The sequence below is a fragment of the Tauraco erythrolophus genome, chromosome 19 (genome assembly GCF_009769465.1).
Source record: "Tauraco erythrolophus isolate bTauEry1 chromosome 19, bTauEry1.pri, whole genome shotgun sequence".
In the NCBI taxonomy this organism is placed as follows: Eukaryota; Metazoa; Chordata; class Aves; order Musophagiformes; family Musophagidae; genus Tauraco; species Tauraco erythrolophus.
The window spans coordinates 16,159,551-16,177,399 of record NC_141483.1 but is presented as its reverse complement, the minus strand read 5'-3'; the positions used below and the strand labels follow the sequence as shown (position 1 = coordinate 16,177,399).

At 49.4% G+C, this 17,849-nt stretch overlaps 1 protein-coding gene across 2 annotated transcripts in view; it reads left to right on the top strand.

Moving 5' to 3' along the window:
• TTC28 (tetratricopeptide repeat domain 28) overlaps positions 1-17,849 on the top strand; it is a 156,944-nt gene that overhangs the window by 120,604 nt on the left and 18,491 nt on the right. For both annotated transcript variants that reach the window (XM_086623402.1, XM_086623403.1), the window contains exons 7-13: positions 3,374-4,715; positions 5,094-5,617; positions 6,992-7,101; positions 7,405-7,534; positions 7,958-8,176; positions 10,294-10,459; positions 15,326-15,466. In XM_086623402.1, coding sequence (XP_086479528.1) covers positions 3,374-4,715; positions 5,094-5,617; positions 6,992-7,101; positions 7,405-7,534; positions 7,958-8,176; positions 10,294-10,459; positions 15,326-15,466 — 2,632 coding nt within the window. The remainder of the gene's footprint in view (positions 1-3,373; positions 4,716-5,093; positions 5,618-6,991; positions 7,102-7,404; positions 7,535-7,957; positions 8,177-10,293; positions 10,460-15,325; positions 15,467-17,849) is intronic.

Below are 17,849 nucleotides of genomic sequence, written 5' to 3'. Positions count from 1 at the left end.
CATGACGCAGAGGTTTGTTCTGCACTGGCTGATGCTGGTGGGAGACTGGAGGTCCCTTTGACTTCCTCTGTAACCACTTGCTGAGCTCCAGCACAGGAGCTGCAACGGCTGTTCCAAAGTTGGTCTGACACTTTCTCATCTTACCGATTTGTTGCCTGAATTGGAAAAATCAGTGATTTACATAGGCAGAATGTAAATTTTTTGAGTATTTTGCCAATGTCTTACACAGGTTTCTACTCAGTTCTAACTGTATTCATCATTAAGGAAAGAAAGCTTGTGAATTAATGTAATTTGTTCCATTTTGGTGCTTTACGCTATATAAGGCAGTAATCTGCTTTTAGCACCTGGCACCTTAAAAAACATGAACTTGAATTCCACGCTGCTCCAACACCTCTTGCAGACAGTCAGCTTTGCAGATGTTTTTCTCAGCCCAAATTTTTCCATCTCAGTGCCATGTGGACAGCAGAAGCACCAAATCACAGGCCAGACCTGCTTGGGTGTCGTCTTGATTTCTAAGATACCAACTTGGAAACTGATCTGGATTTGAGGGGATGAACTTTAAATAATTATTGCATGTTCCAGTTGAGCAGAATCCCTTGCAACCCAAAATGAGCCTCTTTCTTTCCTAAGAGGCATCTGGTCTGTTTCTTGCAATTGTTTTGTTGCCAAAGATTGAAGCTAAGGACTTTGCATCGTGTAGGACATGGGAAAGAACATGAAACAGCTCACGCTTGACATGGATCGCAGATAAAACGTACATGAAACTAGTAGCAAGGTGTAGAGCCTGCATCGCCTCGGAGCAAGCTGCATGTCTGTAGTCCAGGGCCAAGTTTCTTTCTGGCTGTGACAAGAATTTTGTTTAAGCGTGTAGCTGAGGATGGACTCAGGGTGGGAAAACACAGCTGCCGTTTGATGGGAGAGAGACAGAACGGGATGCTTGGAAATCAGGGCAGGGACAGCAGCTTGTGCAGAAAGGATGATGGGACCCCACTGAGTAGCAACAGCACAGCTGGGGAGTGAACTGGTGATTGCTCTTGTTTCCAGGAGCTAGGACAACAAGGCTCGGTGGTCTCAGCAGCCAGTCCATGGAGCCCGTGTGTCTCTGGCAGACTGCGCCCCTGTACCTCTGTAAGACCTGGGTGGGTGGATGTTTCCAGCCGTGTAGTGGGAAAGGTCTGCATGCTATTCTGAGTTCCTCCAGGTGTCTGACCTTCCAGCCTGTCCGGTTCCTCTCTGTTTGAGGCTGTTGGCATCTGTGAATCTCAGTAATGCTGTTGTGGCTGGTAGCTCCTGGCAGTGTCCTGGTGATATTTTTCCTACTCTGTTCCTTGAGAAGTAAGACTCTGTTTTATTTCTCAGCATGACACACTTGGGATTAATGAAGCATAAGGAAATGATCTATGAATGTGATTTTATAGTGAGTCCTGCTGATGAGTTCTTTCACATCCTACAGCAGCCACTTCTGCCTGGGATATTTATTGCTGATGTCATGATTTGGTGGTATAAGCATTTTTGAGAGGGTGGCCCAAGAGCAAATGGTCTGTGTGCTGTGCAGCACCATGGCAGTGGAAGCTGCAACTCGCAGAGGTAAACAGTGTGTATTTGAGGCAGTGTGTGCTCCAGCAATAAGGGATGTCCATGTTCTCACTGTAATTCCTTGGCCCATGAGTGGTCGTTGCTGCCCTCAGATACACTCCCAGAAAAGCTGTAGAAGCTCATAGTTACCAGGGGAATCTATGATTAAACTAAGAGAAGTGGAAGATGCCTCCTGAGTCATTGAATCCAGTCTTCTGTTGCTGCACATGCCATGTGATGCTAATACCGTGATTCATAAACTAACCATGTTTTGTTTGCTTCACTATCCTACTGTAGGGCTGTTCTGCAGCCTTGGTGCTCTGATGGTGAAAATAATTTCTAGGATTCATGCACCTCTGCGGTTACACCAGCGTCGGTCTGCAAATGGGTTAACTCTTCTGCATCTAACAGGAATCGCATTTGTCTCTCTTTACTGGAAATACATCAATTCACTGGACAGCTTCTTCTCTTCTCAGATGGGAGATGGAGGGCCAAATATTTGTGTGGGGTCACTTAGCATAGTTCATGCCATCCTTCCCTCATCATACTGGAGGGAAACATCAGCATGTATCAGCTAGAGATGCAGTAGCTGATGCTGATCAATTAGAGCTGCAGGCTCACTGGAGCTAAGGAGAGTTTTGGCCATGAGCTGGACTAAGACACCAGGGGGTCCCTCCTGCCATGAGCTGGAGCTTTGATCGTGACTGCAGTGCAGGGGGAGAGAAAAACAAACTGTCATAAGCAGCCACGTATCTGCTGTTTTGAGCCTCCTTTGTTCTGCCTGTGTTTTCCAGATTGCATTCTCCCGAAGCCTCATGTTAGGAGTAAAGTGAGCAGAATTTTTGACTGACTTGCTTTAATAGAAATACAGGTAATCAGCCAGAATGCTTCATGCTGACATAATGGAGCTTGGGCTTTCGATCCTGCGTGAGTTTAAAAAATGAATCTGCAAGGTCCAAATACCTCCAGAAAGCAAGTTTCAGCCCTTATATTCCAGGCTCACTTGGGAAGCTCTGTCTTCAAATTTCTCTTCAAAAGCACAAACCACGAGGAGGCTGATGCGCAGGGCCTGGTGGCAGGATGCTGCGCTTGCCAATGGCTGCAAAAGGCAGCTGCCTCCTGACCCTCCACGTCTCTTCCCTCTCAACACATGGGTTGTGATATGGAGATGGAAATCGGAAGCTGTTTTCTTTTAGGGGCAGGGAAAGACCTGAAGTTATCTTTGGATTATCAAGTAACTGTGACAAATCCGCAGGATCCGTGTTTGCAGGGCCTCCTGCAGTAGCTCTTGGATCTCCAGACCTGTTGACGAGGGTTTGCGAAGGAGCCGCGTGTATTGTTAGCACGGAGTTTAACTGAAGCGTAAGTTTTAATATCAGCAGATTGAGAGCTCCTTTTCTCACGTCTCGTAGCAAGTGCAACTTGTTTTGACTGAAACTGAAAAGCAAATGCAAATCTTTCTCGCTCAGTTTGTTGAGTCGGAGCTCTGGCGTTGCCAGGTATCACTAATGAAAAAAAAAAGAAGTAGCGTAATTAAGAAAGAAAACGGGCATTTTATAAGGCCAGACTGTCCAGCTGTTGTGGTGAACGTGTACTTCATGTGTAACATAAAACCTGCTGTGGGATTTGGCTGGTAGGAGCAGGGAGCAGTGTGCTTGGGAAGGGTCGTGCCAGGGTGCTGCGGAGGAGGCGCGGGGCTGCCGGGCAGAGCCTGGGTCGGGCCAGGCTGCAGGCAGGTGTTGCGGAAGGGATAACGGGTCGGAATGTTCTTGTTGAGCCTGTTTCTGTTATTTTTCAGGAATCATTCACCAGATGAAAGGCGACTATGACACTGCACTGCGGCTGCATAAGGCACACCTGTCCATAGCTCAGGAGCTCAGCGATTACGCGGCGCAGGGCCGGGCCTACGGCAACATGGGCAACGCTTACAACGCGCTCGGCGTGTACGACCAGGCTGTCAAGTACCACCGGCAGGAGCTGCAGATTTCCATGGAAGTAAACGACCGTGCCTCCCAGGCATCTACACACGGGAACTTGGCGGTTGCCTATCAAGCGCTGGGTGCCCATGACCGTGCCCTGCAACACTACCAAAATCACCTCAACATTGCCCGGGAGCTGCGAGACATCCAGAGCGAAGCACGGGCCCTCAGCAATTTGGGCAACTTCCATTGCTCACGTGGAGAGTACGTGCAGGCAGCTCCCTACTATGAGCAGTACCTGCGCTTGTCCCCGGATCTGCAGGACATGGAAGGGGAGGGGAAGGTTTGCCATAACCTTGGCTATGCTCATTACTGCCTCGGGAACTACGAGGAAGCTGTTAAGTACTACGAGCAGGATCTTGCCTTAGCAAAGGATCTTCATGACAAGCTGAGCCAAGCTAAAGCCTACTGCAACCTGGGCCTGGCCTTCAAAGCCTTGATGGACTTCAGCAAAGCAGAGGAGTGTCAAAAGTATCTGTTGTCCCTGGCCCAGTCTCTGAACAATTCCCAGGCCAAATTCCGAGCTCTGGGAAACTTGGGGGATATTTTTGTCTGTAAAAAAGACGTAAATGGTGCAATAAAGTTTTATGAACAGCAGTTGAGCTTAGCCCATCACGCTAAAGACAGGAGACTGGAAGCCAGTGCCTATGCAGCCTTGGGCTCTGCGTACAGGATGATACAGAAGTGTGACAAGGCTTTAGGTTACCACACGCAGGAGCTGGAGGTGTACCAGGAGCTGGGAGATATGCCGGGTGAATGCAGAGCACATGGTCACCTTGCTGCAGTGTACATGTCGCTTGGGAAGTACACCATGGCCTTCAAGTGTTACGAAGAGCAGCTGGAGCTCGGGCAGAAGTTGAAGGACCCCAGCATAGAAGCCCAAGTCTATGGTAACATGGGCATCACCAAGATGAACATGAATGTCATGGAGGAAGCTATTGGCTACTTTGAACAGCAGCTGGCCATGCTGCAGCAGCTCAGCGGAAATGAATCTGTGTTAGATCGGGGACGAGCGTATGGGAACCTGGGAGATTGTTATGAGGCTCTGGGAGATTTTGAGGAAGCTATAAAGTATTATGAACAGTACCTGTCCGTGGCTCAAAGCTTGAACCGTATGCAAGATCAGGCAAAGGCCTACCGGGGCTTGGGCAGCGGGCACAGGTAAGGAGCACGGCGTATGTGTTCTAATGACAGACAGTGGGGTACACGTACAGATGGACGCGCTGTGTTACCAGTGGAGTGTCCGTGTGTGGCCCTTGTACACGTGCATGGGGGTGTGGCATAGTAACAGAGTCCTCTGGGTGCTGAGGACTGTGCTGCTGGCTCAAGTAATGACACTGATTTTGCTCTGCCCTGCAAGGAAGATTAAGTTTAGAGGGTTGCAGAAGGAGGAGGTTGATCCATAGGTACCGGCGATGTCTCTTGAGGGGAGCATTTGTCTCTGCCTGAAAGGTTTGAGTTGGCCTCTAGAGGAAATGACAACACATCTTCTTTCAGGAAAACTGGCAAAATAAACGCTGTTGTTTTCTTCCCTCGCAGGGCTATGGGAAGTCTGCAGCAGGCTCTGGTGTGCTTTGAGAAGAGGCTGGTGGTGGCACACGAGCTGGGGGAGGCATTCAACAAGGCACAGGCGTACGGGGAGCTGGGCAGCCTGCACAGCCAGCTGGGCAACTACGAGCAAGCCATTTCGTGCCTGGAGCGCCAGCTGAGCATCGCTCGGGAGGTGAAGGACCGCGCGCTGGAGAGCGATGCTGCCTGCGGGCTCGGCGGGGTGTACCAGCAGATGGGCGAGTACGACACAGCGCTGCAGTATCACCAGCTGGACCTGCAGATCGCGGAGGAGACCAACAACCCCACTTGCCAGGGCCGGGCCTACGGCAACCTGGGCCTGACCTACGAGTCCCTGGGCACCTACGAGAGGGCGGTGGTGTACCAGGAGCAGCACCTCAGCATTGCAGCGCAAATGAACGACCTTGTCGCCAAGACTGTGTCGTACAGCAGCCTGGGGAGGACTCACCACGCCTTGCAGAACTACTCGCAGGCTGTCATGTACCTGCAGGAAGGTAAGAGGCTGAGTTACGCGGCACAGCATGTAGCAGTAGGTGCGGGGGGACAGGAGGGAGGCCTGAAGACATGGAGAGAAGCGAGGTGCTGTGAGCGTGGCACTAAGAGGACGTGTTTGACAGTGGCCTCTGATGCAAAAGCTCCTGCAGACGTCCGTAGCTGCTGTTGAGCATCGGTGTAAGGAGCTGTCCAAGCGGGCTGTTACGGTCAGCACCCCATGTCAGTTGGAGCCCTCCTGGCATCCTGCAGACAAAGCATCGCAGAGCACAGTCTGTGCCTTGCTGAGGGCTTCTGGTTTAATCCAGACTGCACCTGGCAGAGGCTGTTTATATTGGGCCTGAGCCTAGAAGGTGTAAACCTTCTCCATAAATAGCATTGCAAAAAACCACATTGGGAAAACCACATCAGGTCGTGATGGATCTCGGCTCCTGGAGCAGGTCTCAAACTAACATGTGCCTTGCTGATGGCCACCTGGCTTTTCCAAGACCAGGTTGATGAGCATCCTCCAAGCTGTGAGTGAAAACAAGTTGGGTTTGATAGGGAGGTGAGGGAGGTTCAGCCCCGTGTCCAGAATCCATCTGCTGCTGCTGGGCCAGTGCTGGCTTGTGAGTTGTGCTGCTGCAAGGGATTCCAGCGTGCAGGCGGCATCTGCTCAGGGTGGTGGCTGTGATGGAGGAGAGGAGCAGCATAGCTGGGCTGGCTGAAGCTGGAAGCTGAAGGATTAATTACATCAGTTAGTCTGGTTTTCCTGAAACTGACCCCGGCAGGATTCCAGTATGCTGAAGGAATTCAGTGAAGTTGGAGGGGGAGAAATTAAACATAGCTCCTTCTCCTGGTGTGATGTAGAATTCCTGAAAAGCCTGCAAATGCTGGCTGCTGCTGAGCTGCGTGGTCATGGCCAGGGCCCCCGCTCCCCAGTCCATGGGAAAGCTGAGGTGCCTGAGAGGAGGTGTCCCTGGTGTCAGCAGGGCCTGTGGAGGCGAGAGGTTTTGGAGTGTGGTGGAAGGGGGATGACACAAGAAGGTGCTGCTGAAAGTGAAACGAACTCCAGGTTGTCACGCCAGGAACCCTGCCCTCTGCTCCGGCTCAGTCTGTGCACCACGAGGAGCCTGCCAGAAGGCTGGGAGAGCTGGTGGGAAACGAGCCAGTGATGTGGCAAGACGTGTATTTCCTGGCAGTGTTGGGCAGCTCAGGGTGATTTTTTTCTGCGTAGCTTCTAAGGTTTAGAAGCTGAACTTCCTGGCAGGGGCTTACTTGAGTGTGTCTCAGGGGACTGAGCCGGCAGCTGGCCGGGCTGCTGGGGCAGGAGCGCTCTGCCCGGCTGCCGAGCCCCTTCTCCCCTTCGTCCCTCTCTCACTCCGACTCCTTTTCAGGACTGAGGCTGGCAGAGCAGCTGGGGCGCAGAGAAGATGAAGCCAAAATCCGCCATGGCCTTGGCCTCTCCCTCTGGGCGAGTGGGAACCTGGAGGAGTCTCAGCACCAGGTATGCCGTGGGCTGCCCTGTGCTGGTGGGTCGTGTCTGCTGAGCCCTTCGGGTCATTCCATTCTCAGGGGAGGGAATGTCTGCTGTGTCCTGGGAAAGGTGTGTAACGCGCTGAGCCCACTCAGGCCCATGTGCCTTCCTGCTCCATCCGCAGTCGCCTCCCCTGTGCCAGGGATGCTGCCGTGCCGAGGGGCTGTCCGAGGCAGACCTCCCCTGCCCGAGGATCCTGGATCCTCGTGCTCTCGCAGCCAGTGCCTCGTGCTGTGTCGGTAAGGAAGTCACTGTGGCTGTTTTCCCTCCCAGCTGTACCGCGCCTCGGCACTGTTCGAAACCATCCGACATGAGGTGCAGCTGAGCACAGATTACAAACTGTCACTCTTCGACCTGCAGACATCCTCCTATCAGGCCCTGCAGCGAGTGCTTGTCAGTCTCGGTAAGAGGTGCCGTCGTGTGCTGAGTCTGAACTGCTAGCTCATGCCAAGAGTTCCAGTGGAGTTGTGGGGAGGCAGTTCATGATACGTCCTTCACTCCTCGTCTGTCCAACACACACGGCCTTTCTTTGCCAGGACAGAAATAAGGGTCTCCTGCTTTGGGTTTCAGGCACCTTTGGATCTTCTTTCTTGCTTCCTCCATTCATTTGCCTTTCTGTGGCCTGTTTTCCCATACATCGTGTTACTCCCTGCAGCCAGCATGATCTGTGGGACTGTGTTACAGTGCAGAGACTACTCTTTGCAGAAACAAGAGCTGTGACCCTGCTTCCCCAGGTTTTAGTTTGAGTTGGAATAGCAGCTGTCTCTGCACATTGTGCTGCAGACCGCGTTGGCGTCAGGTCTGAGTGATGGTTTTGTCTTTTCAGGTCACCACGATGAAGCTTTGGCAGTAGCAGAGAGAGGACGAACGAGGGCATTTGCTGACCTGCTGGTGGAACGACAGACTGGGCAGCAGGACTCTGATCCCTATTCTCCAGTGACCATTGACCAGGTCCTGGAGACAGTGAATGGCCAGCGGGGACTTGTTCTCTACTACTCACTGGCTGCAGGTTATCTGTACAGCTGGCTGCTGGCTCCTGGGGCAGGTGAGGTCCTTTTTGGAGGTGAGAGCCTGTGAACAAGCCTTACAAAGGGAGGATTGTACCATTTGTAGGTAGGAGTGCATCTGGGACCAGAGTGAATGTATGAGGGAATCCTTTCCATTTAGTACCTTAGAGCTGAGTAGACTGAAAACTGTGGTATAGCCACAGCAGTAACGACACAGAAGTGCTTATTCAGTGCTTTGATGTTCACCTGGAGAAGGAAGTGTTTCATGTGTTTAATATTTCAGTTTTTCAACCTCCAATCTGTACATATTTCCCACAGGGCAGAGCAGAGCAGTAATGAGATTCTAAGTATGTTGGCTCTGTGAGAATCTTCTATGCATAAGAATCCCTACTTTAATTATATTTCTGTGCTTTATCCTTCCAAAAGCTTTTGACATTTATTCACTGAAGTGGATTGCAGAAAACAGAAGGGCATCCCCACTTCCTGATATGCCATTGAACTGCCTGATCCTCTGAATTCTCCTTGTATGAATGTGGAAACACTTATCACAGAGGAGCAAGGAGGATTAATTTGAAGAGGATTGCTTTTTGCAGACAGCTGTTGTTCATTATCTAATAAAGCGATGACTGTAAATTTTCATGAGTTCTTTCTGGATATAATTTAATAATTGCAGCCCTTCACCGTGACAAAGCTAAAGAGATAAAAAGCACTATTTAGATTGCACCAAAAATGCTTTGGGAAGGGAAGCAAACATTCACACATGGCAGACTTCCAATGGGATGACAGTGATTGGAAGATACATGTTTTGGGGGCGTTTTGCAATGTTGCATGTGTAAGTGTAAGATAGTGTTGTCCTGCTATGCATCCTAGGTGATCTTTGAGGTCCCTTCCAACCCTAACCATTCTATGATTCTATGATCCTGTTGCTAAGTGGCTCTTCAGGTCTGTCGTTTGCACAGTAAAATGCCAGTAATTCTGTAGTATTAATACCAAGCTGAGCTTACTGAAATTACGTGGATCAGAAGTGTGGTGTTTGCCACTAGGCTTCATGACCAGCATCCTCCTTGCCCAGACTGGTCTTGCAGAAAAGCAGTTGCACTCTTTAAGTACGTGGGTTTGTGACTGCCTCCTCGAAGGCAGTGTCAGGTGTTGGGAAGGAGAGGGACTGCGGTGCTTCAGGGGTTCCACTTGAGCATCTTTGCTGGGGAGCTCTTCAATAGTGACTCCAGCCCAGGTACAGTGACCTCTTCTTGTTCTTTTACTGCTGGTGGAGAGAGTAGCTTCAGTGGCAGCCCAGGATCCTGATTGTCCCACTGAAATGGTACCTTAGAGCCTCTTCACTGATTCTGTATTTGCTGCTGTTGCTGCAGAAAGAGTTGCTTTATTGTTTATTCCTCCAGTCTTGTTAACTGGTTTAATAATTTATGCTGTCAAGGCAAACAAGGCATCCAGTGCAGCCTTTTACTGTTGATCACAGGCTGTGGAATTAATTACATCAGGAAGGATATGCTGCTCTGAGTGGAGGAAGGTTTTATCTGCAGTAATAGTTGAATTAAGAATTCACACTCACAAAACAGCGAGTGTCCTTTATCCGCTTTACCCATTGTGAAGTGCTATATTTTGGTATTTTACTGTGCGTTAATCCATCTTTTTCTTTCTTTGTATATAATGTATTTTCATGCATATGAATGAAATGAAAAATCTGTGTGTGATGTGAGGAGGTTCTGCTGTAGAAATAACACTTTTGTTCAGTGTGTGACTTGTGTGTTCGATTTATGTGGTCAGAGGCTGCTAATAGGTATTTTTCATACGCATCTATTGAAATGCGAATTACTCTGGTAGGTGCTTGTATGAAAGATCTGCTTTGTAATTTATGTGAGTGCTGCAATAGCAAATGCATTCTGAGCATCTCATAAAAGCACTGCTCTTCCTTCGTTCCTTTGAGCCATCATCTGCAAAGTAGAAAACCAGATTTTGAAAGCAAGGCTGTAATACAGAATGCTGGAAATGCCCTGTGGAGACATGGCATGGAATGCCTTGCCTCAGTTGTGCTGGATGTGCTGAATGCCAGGGGCTGTGCCACCTGCCTATGTGCAGTGCTGGCAGCACTCTTCCCATCTTGCAGAAATAACCTCATGATTGTGGTGCCTTGCAGGAATTCTGAAGTTTCATGAGTGTTATCTGGGTGACAGCCTGACGGAAAATGCCGGGGACTTCCATGAAGCCAACAGCATGACCCTGCAAACAGCGACAAACTCCGCACTGGAACAGTACATCGCCAGTGTGCGGGAGGCTCTGGGTGTGGATTCCTACTATACCCGGTAAGCTGGGGAGAGGGGTGGTCCAACTTCCTGCTTCCTGCTCTCCCACCGACAGCAGTTTATAACTGTGTGGGCTGAAGAGCTAATGGGCTGAGAAGTCTGAGAACTGAGAGTCAGAGTAGGGACAAATTTTCATTACAGCAACAAAAAAATTGCCAGGTGACTCTATATGCACATGCAAATAAGATTTGCACCCATAGGCTGGGTAATGAATCTGTAGACTGGATGAGGAGGCAGATGCCATGTCTGACTGTATATGGGCAGATTCCATCCGACTTAAAGTTTTCAGTGTAATTAATTCCCTTTCAAAGGTTTACTCATGAAAAACTGCAAATACCATAGGAATTCCACCCTGCCTCCAAATATGTTCCCTTGTGGCTATAGCTGAGTAAATAATTTAGAGTGAACTAATCAGTCTCATGAATTTCAGCAAAGAAGGAGGAGTTTTACTCCAATCCATTACTCAGATAGGTCCCACAACTATGTTTCCTCACTTTTTTTATCCTGTGGGTTTATCACTAGTCAGACTTTTTTGCTTATACTTAATCTTATGATCTCTTGTGGTATGTGGTTTGATTTGTTGATCGGATGAGTATGAATATAGTTTCTGTGCTGATATTTACAAGTTTTTCTCTGAATGCTTCTGTCTGAAAAGCAGAGTTGGGGCTGTCTCTGTCCTTGCATGTTCTTTGTGAGTGAAGCGTACAGGGTGGAGGAGGTACCGACGGTTTAGCTTGCTGTTGGAAGTGAACCACGTTACGTAATCAGAAATCGCTTCGCTTTGGGTCAGTTAGTAACACACTGGCAGTTTGCAGGTCTAGTTTACTGCTGGTGCAAAGGGACTTCAAGGTATTTACTGACTTGTTAACCAGCCCCCAAAACTGGTGGGAGTGGAGAAACTGGCTCTTTTGGCTAATACTGTGTTTTAGTCTTTTTTTTTTTAAATCATTTTGTAGTTTTCTGCAGCACCGAGATTTGTGAGTGAAACACTCTTGAGTCCCTGAGGCTGTGGACAAGTGTCCTTTCCTCGCCCAGTTTTGAAGGCGAAAGCCCCAGCAGTGCTGCCCCAGCGCCGTGAGCCGTTAGCAGCCGGTGTTAGAGGCTCCCGCCCTGCACATCGCTGGGAGCAGCGCACCGCCGAACCCGGTGTGCCAGGTGGTGATGTTGGCCAGGAAAGAGGAAGTGATGGCAAGGATCTCGAATCAATTTGTGCTCAAGGTTCTGTGGGCAACTGGAAAGCTGCCCACAGAAGCTAATTAATCCTTGTTCATCTTTTGTTAATAGCTACCATAGGCAGCAGGTGCAGCCGCGTAGCTGCCTGCGGTGGCGTGAGTCGGCGCACTGTTGTGCAGAAGGCAGCAGTAAAACCAGGCCGTGCGTTGTAGTCTGCTCACCAGCAGTGTCTTCAGCTTCCACCCCTTGATGCTCACACCTGAAGCTGACAGGATGAGAATTTTCCGTGGGATTGAAATAAGAATATAACTCCAGGTTTGAAGTTTCCCATTAGGTGTTTCAACTATGCAGAATGGTCCCAGATTTCCTCGTTGCTTTCCTCAGGGCTTGCTCCAGTCCCTCATCCATAACAGATTTTGAGCATGAAAAGGTGAATTGCTGTTACTGGTAGCCAAAATGGTGGATCTGGCACAGCGAGCCTATGGTCAGCAATCAGGTTGGACTTGCATTAGGACCCACTCTTTGTCCTAAACTCAGTCTGAGCTTGCCATTTTGTGAAATTATCCACCAGTCTCACAAGGGCATTGGCAGATCGTGTCTGCCGAGTGCTGTAAACAGCATATGCTGCTGAGATGGCTCTGTGCTTAACTCGTGATGCTGAGACAGTTGGAAACCAGGAGCAGCGACAGCCGACTGATCTCCAGTGATCCCCACATCTGTGTGTATTGGATTTGCAGTTTTGTCTCATTTGGATGCATTTTGGATTTGCTCTTTTTGAAAAGGTACTCAACCTTTTGTGGCCTTCTGAAGGGAAACAAATATTTTTTTGTAGCTGACTGGATTATTCATTTCACTGTGAGCAGTTACAAACCGCTCGTTAGTCTGGGGTTTTTATTACGAACTCCGAGAAAGAGCAAAGGGTCTCTCAGCCAGCTGAGTACTTGGAACGTAAGGGAACAGACAAACACAGGGGGCAGCTTCCTGCGTATTGAAGCCGAGAAGCTACAAGCACGTAAGCACTGCTATGCAAACGATCACAGTCATTAAATGATTGCTCACGTATAAATGGCACATTTGAAAAATGTACCTATCTGTGGTGGGGGTGGCGTCTACAGTTTTTGGGTTCTTACATAAAATGTGTTCTGAGACTTCTGCCTCTGTTAGCTTCGGTCACATCTTCTGAATTAAGTGTTTCAAGTCTGGCTTGAAAATGAGTTGCGTGATTCCCATTAAAGGAAATGTGAAGAGTTACTCCCTCCAGCCTTCGCATTTCCTGGGTTTTGCAGATGTGTTCTGGATGTTGATGCTTCATCCAGTTCTGTCTTGTGTGTGCATGTGGACCGTAAGCTCTCTGTTCCTTCTGGGAGAATAGAGCCACTCACTCCAGGGTGTGAGTACTGACAGGAGGGACAAGAGCAGGAAAAAAAAAAACCAGACTAAATTGGTTCCACCTACCCGTCTCTTAAAGCATCAGGGTTGTGTGATTCAGAAAGTTACATCTATCTCCATGTGTTGATGGTTGAATCTCACCCTCTAGATCCGCCTATACACAACTGAAATCTGAAGTTACGCCTCATGTCATGAATCTGCAGACACCGTTTTCAGTTCCGTTATCCATTTGTCACCACAGAGTCTCTTCCTGGCAAAGGGAGTCCTTCAGCCTTTGGGGTTTGGGATGAGTTTTTAATTTACTGTGATGTCAGCTTCCTCCTCTCTTTATGGTGATGATCGCGGTATGTTTTTGGTTAAGGATTCTGCTTTAAGGCTTGTCTCTGAGGTCATTGAGCTGGTGTGGTATGATCACAGGCAGAAGCTCTTTCCCCACTTCAACATTATGTGCTGGGAATTAAACGAATCTTGTCTGTTCCGTGTGGGTGAACATCATGTTCTGCTTTGAAACTCTTTCTTCACGTGGATCAAGTGCTTCCCTACAGCATTTCTGACTGCCACCATGCTTTGGCACACCAGACCCCCAGGAGAAGCTGTCATCTGCTGTGCCTATCAGCGAAGAACAGAGGGATTTAAATATGTATGGCACACGTGAAAACTCCTGTTTGACTCTGACTTCTCAGTTCATAGCTTGCTTAAGCGCGCTGTAGTCGTGTGCTTTTGTGTTTAAATTTAAGTGCCGTTGCCTTCCATAATGCTCTAAGTGTGTCTATAGTGTGTTTATAGGTACTGCTGTCTCTCCAGACTGGCGCATCTTCCCATTTTCTGCTCCTGGAGAGGAAGGGATGCTGTCATGGGATGTGTCATCAGGGGTTTGCTGTGGTGGTGTACAGTTCCACACTGCAGCCTTCGCTTTGTGCTGGAAAGGATTCCTTTCAGCTGGTCTAATTAAGCTGACAGATAACACATACTTCCAAAAAAGTAAAGTATGAGGGACTTCAGAATCTGCTTGAACTTCTGTTGAGACAAACTCTGTGCTCTTTAGGGAGAGCACATGGCCTGCTCTCTTGGGTTCATGAACTCCAGATTTTTGCCTCTTTAAGGACCTCCAAATACTCATTGTGAGTGTTAACTCAAAACTGTGCCAGGACTCAAAACTGAGCATGCCTGCAGCTGGAGGAAAAACGTGCAGGAGGCAGCTGTGGACACCCTTTTTTTGCTTTTTTTCGGCTTCCCCTCCCTGCCTTGACTATTGTTCAGCTAGCCCTGTTTCAGTGTTCATGAAGTCATTGGCTTCTGTCAGGACTTAATCTTTCAGGTTATTAGATTATATTGACCTGGAAGTATGCTTACAAGATATCCTGCGGTCCGTACAGCAACACAGGGACAGCCCTAGTTGCCTGCACAAGTACATGTTCTGCGTTAGCTGAATTCATGTGCTCTCTATTGGAAAATACGCCCTTGAGGAAAGTCTTCAAGTTGTTAGGAACCCAAAAGGAAACAGAAATGAGAAGGCAGCTTCAGCAGGTAGCCATAGCAGGTTTAGCTTAGCACAAAGTCCAAGGTTTGTGATGTGCCATGTAATAGGCAAATTATTTATTAGATGAAAGGTGAGAGGTATTGTTAAAAACAATAGCTATGTTTGCCTTCTGCTTTTAGAAAGAAGAGAAAATGCTAACAGCAATTTGACAGAAAATTTACACTGAGATGATAATTTAGGTATTAATGTCAGGAGATGGTAAATTAAGAAATTTGGGGCTCTGTTTCGCTCTGTATTGCTGCTGTCCTGGTGGCATTGATAGAGTAAATTGTTTTCTCTGTGCTTTCCCTGTTTGTATAACAGGAGCAGCAACACAGCTCCATTTTCTGTGTTGCACTTTGCCAGTGAAGGAAGTGTATAGAGCTTGGAGGTATTATTATGGAAATCTGAAAAGGATGCACAAACACGTGTCCTTAGGCAAATCAAGGGCTGAGTTGGTGTTTCCTGCAGACCTCAGCTTTTCTGTGTTGTGCTACAGCTTCAAAAGTCCGTACCTGCAGCGCATGGGAATTTGAGTCCTGTATTTCCATCAGTGTGTGCCACCCTTTAAATCTTGAAGAACGGCTAAGAGACGAGAAGGGGATGGGGTTTCTCTCTTGTGTGCCAAGCAGGAGGGGGTAGTGCAATACAGGGAAAATTTGACTTTAGCATTTAGTCGAGGTTGTGTCTGAAAAACATTTTCTCTCAAACTAGCAGAGCGTTTGTGACAAAGCTGTCGCTCTGACTTGCATCAATGACTCCCTCACCCTGCTGTTCTCCTGCAGAGCCTGCGCCAGTAGTGAGACCGAGAGTGAAGCTGGGGATATCATGGACCAACAGTTTGAGGAGATGAATAACAAGCTGAACTCAATGACTGATCCCACTGGCTTCCTGAGGATGGTCAGCAGGAACAACCTCTTGAACAGGTGAGAATACAGCACTGCACTGTGGGGCTCAGCAAGCGGAATGAGACGTCTTGGTGATGGGCTTCTCTGAATTGCAAGGACGAGGACTGAAAGCATCATTGTGCCTCTTGCAGGAGGAAAGGCCCCAGGCACAGGCAGAAACCTAGATAGGACTATGTATTTCATTTAAGAACTCAGTAGCTGGGCTTGGGAGATGTAGGGAGTGGCATCTTCATGGTGTTTCTAGGTGAATTAGAATAGCTTAAGGTGATAGCCAGCAAGGACTTGCCAGCAGTTGTTCACTGGTAGCTCTGTCCTGAGGGGCAGCTGTTTCAAATCGGCTCTTCTCCTGACCGAGCGCTGTGTTTGACTATCTAAACAATTGCAGGGGAACAGCTGGTTCCACACCTGCTGTCTGTGAGGTGTGGAACTTGGAGCTCTCTGCCACACACTTCTTACGGAAATACCTGTTTCAGTTGATCGTAACTGTTGTACTAATTAATTAGCTGGCGGTATGCTGCGTTTTCAGAGCTACAGGACTGCGCTAGCTGCACAGTCTCCACTCGTTTTCTGCCTCTTACAACTTGTTCAGGTCTCAGTCTTTCACATTACTGTGCTGTTGGGGCAAGCATTCAAAATGAAAACTGAAGACAGAATTTTTCCAGTGTTACCACTGCCCCAGTGGAGAGTGGCTGCATGATGCAACCTAGGGTTTCTGGCTAGATCTGTGCTTCAGCATGGATTGTGAGCACAGGATACCCCAGGCCTTTCTCAGCTAGAAGAGAAAACGCAATCAGCCTGCAGTGTTGTGAGCCATCACTGGAGCTTGTGAGCTGTAACAGCATCCCCATGAAACTGGGAGCTGCCTGTTGGCATCTGCAACTGGCCTGTTTTCTTTCCAGAATCCACATGTGTGTCTGTTCAAGCTGATGCACTGATGATGAGCTATGAGTACTTGCATCCAGGAGAGCATCAGACACAGCCCACCGGTGGCTGTGCGGGTCCGTCAGGAGGGGGCAGGTCTGGGGGCATGCTGGTCGGCACGTCAGCTCTGGATCAGCAGGGGTCACGGCAGATCAGCTCTGGATTGGCAGGGGTCACAGACAGGGTCACGGCCAAGTTTGCGACAGGAGTCGCAGCAGGGGTCAGAGCTGGGTTCATGGCCGGCACGGGTGGGGCTGTGGTGGAGCTGGAGACAAGTCCATTGCAGCGCAGCTGAAGCAGAGAGTGAAGGCACAGGGCCCAGCTTGGTGGAGCTGCTGGGTCCCAGTTCAGGCTGGTCAGGACATCAAAGCCTGTTCATGCCCTCAGGGGCCCCAGAGTGCCCTGGTGAGCTGTGCAGCCGACCCCTCCAGAGCAGAGGGAAGGAGGTGTACTGGAACCACTGGCTGGCCCAGGGCGAAGCGAGGTCTTCAGAAGGCAGATAGGAACGGAGTGGCTGGAGACTCGTGTCTGTCTGGATCTCTCCCGCACGGGGTGCAGTGCCGTCGCTGCCCCAGTACAGACCACACAAGCAGGGAGTGCTGGGTGGTCTGTGCGCTTTGTGCAACCACTGGTGGGTTTTGGAGATACTTGTGAATCCTTGAAAGCACCCACAGGGAGCTCATATCTCAGTGTTTTCTGGAGCTTCCCACAGCTTGGTGGTGTGGGTGTGTCAGGCCCTGAATGTGGATTCGGGGTTGCGTCTCTAGGAAGGACTTTCTGAGAAAGACTTGCAGAATGATGGGATGGATATCCATTGTCCGGAGGCTGTCAGACCACTGCAGCAGGAAGTCTGACTCCGAGCCCTCCAGAACGGCTGTGCTGGGTCATGAGTAGTATTTGGCTTGTCCAGAGCCCTCAGGAGTGCCAAGGCAAGAGCTGCTCCGTGCCAATGCCGGTGGGAACCCCCGCCTCCTGCCCTGCCACCTTCATCCTCTACGAGCAGAGCTGGGCCCCGTGAGGCTGGTGGTAGCCAAGTCAGCCTGAGCTCAAGGCTTGCACGACGCAGGCGTCCTCCCTGTTCTCTGAGGCTGTCGTGGGATCGTTGCTTTGCTCTGGCGTCTCCAAGACAAAGGGCGGAAGCAGAGTTAACGCCGATACACGCAGGCAGTCCTGAGTCCCAGTTTGTGCTGTTTCCTCTGCTCGCTGCAGGTCAGGCTGCCTTATACAAAGGGCTATAAATAAGCAGCTCTGCACAGACTTCCAAATGGGAGATTTTACTGTTGGCAGAAATCAGAGGACCCCTCTACATTGCAAGGTAGAAATGATCAGTGCAGTGTTCCAGAAGCCAGCACTGACACTCTGTAGAAGGGGCATTTGGCCAAAAGATTCAAAAGTCTCCCTCCTGTCTCACTGCAATCACCTGGACTCAGGAGCCTGACAAGCCACCCGGAGAGCTGTTTCTTTGCACTGGTTTGGGAGC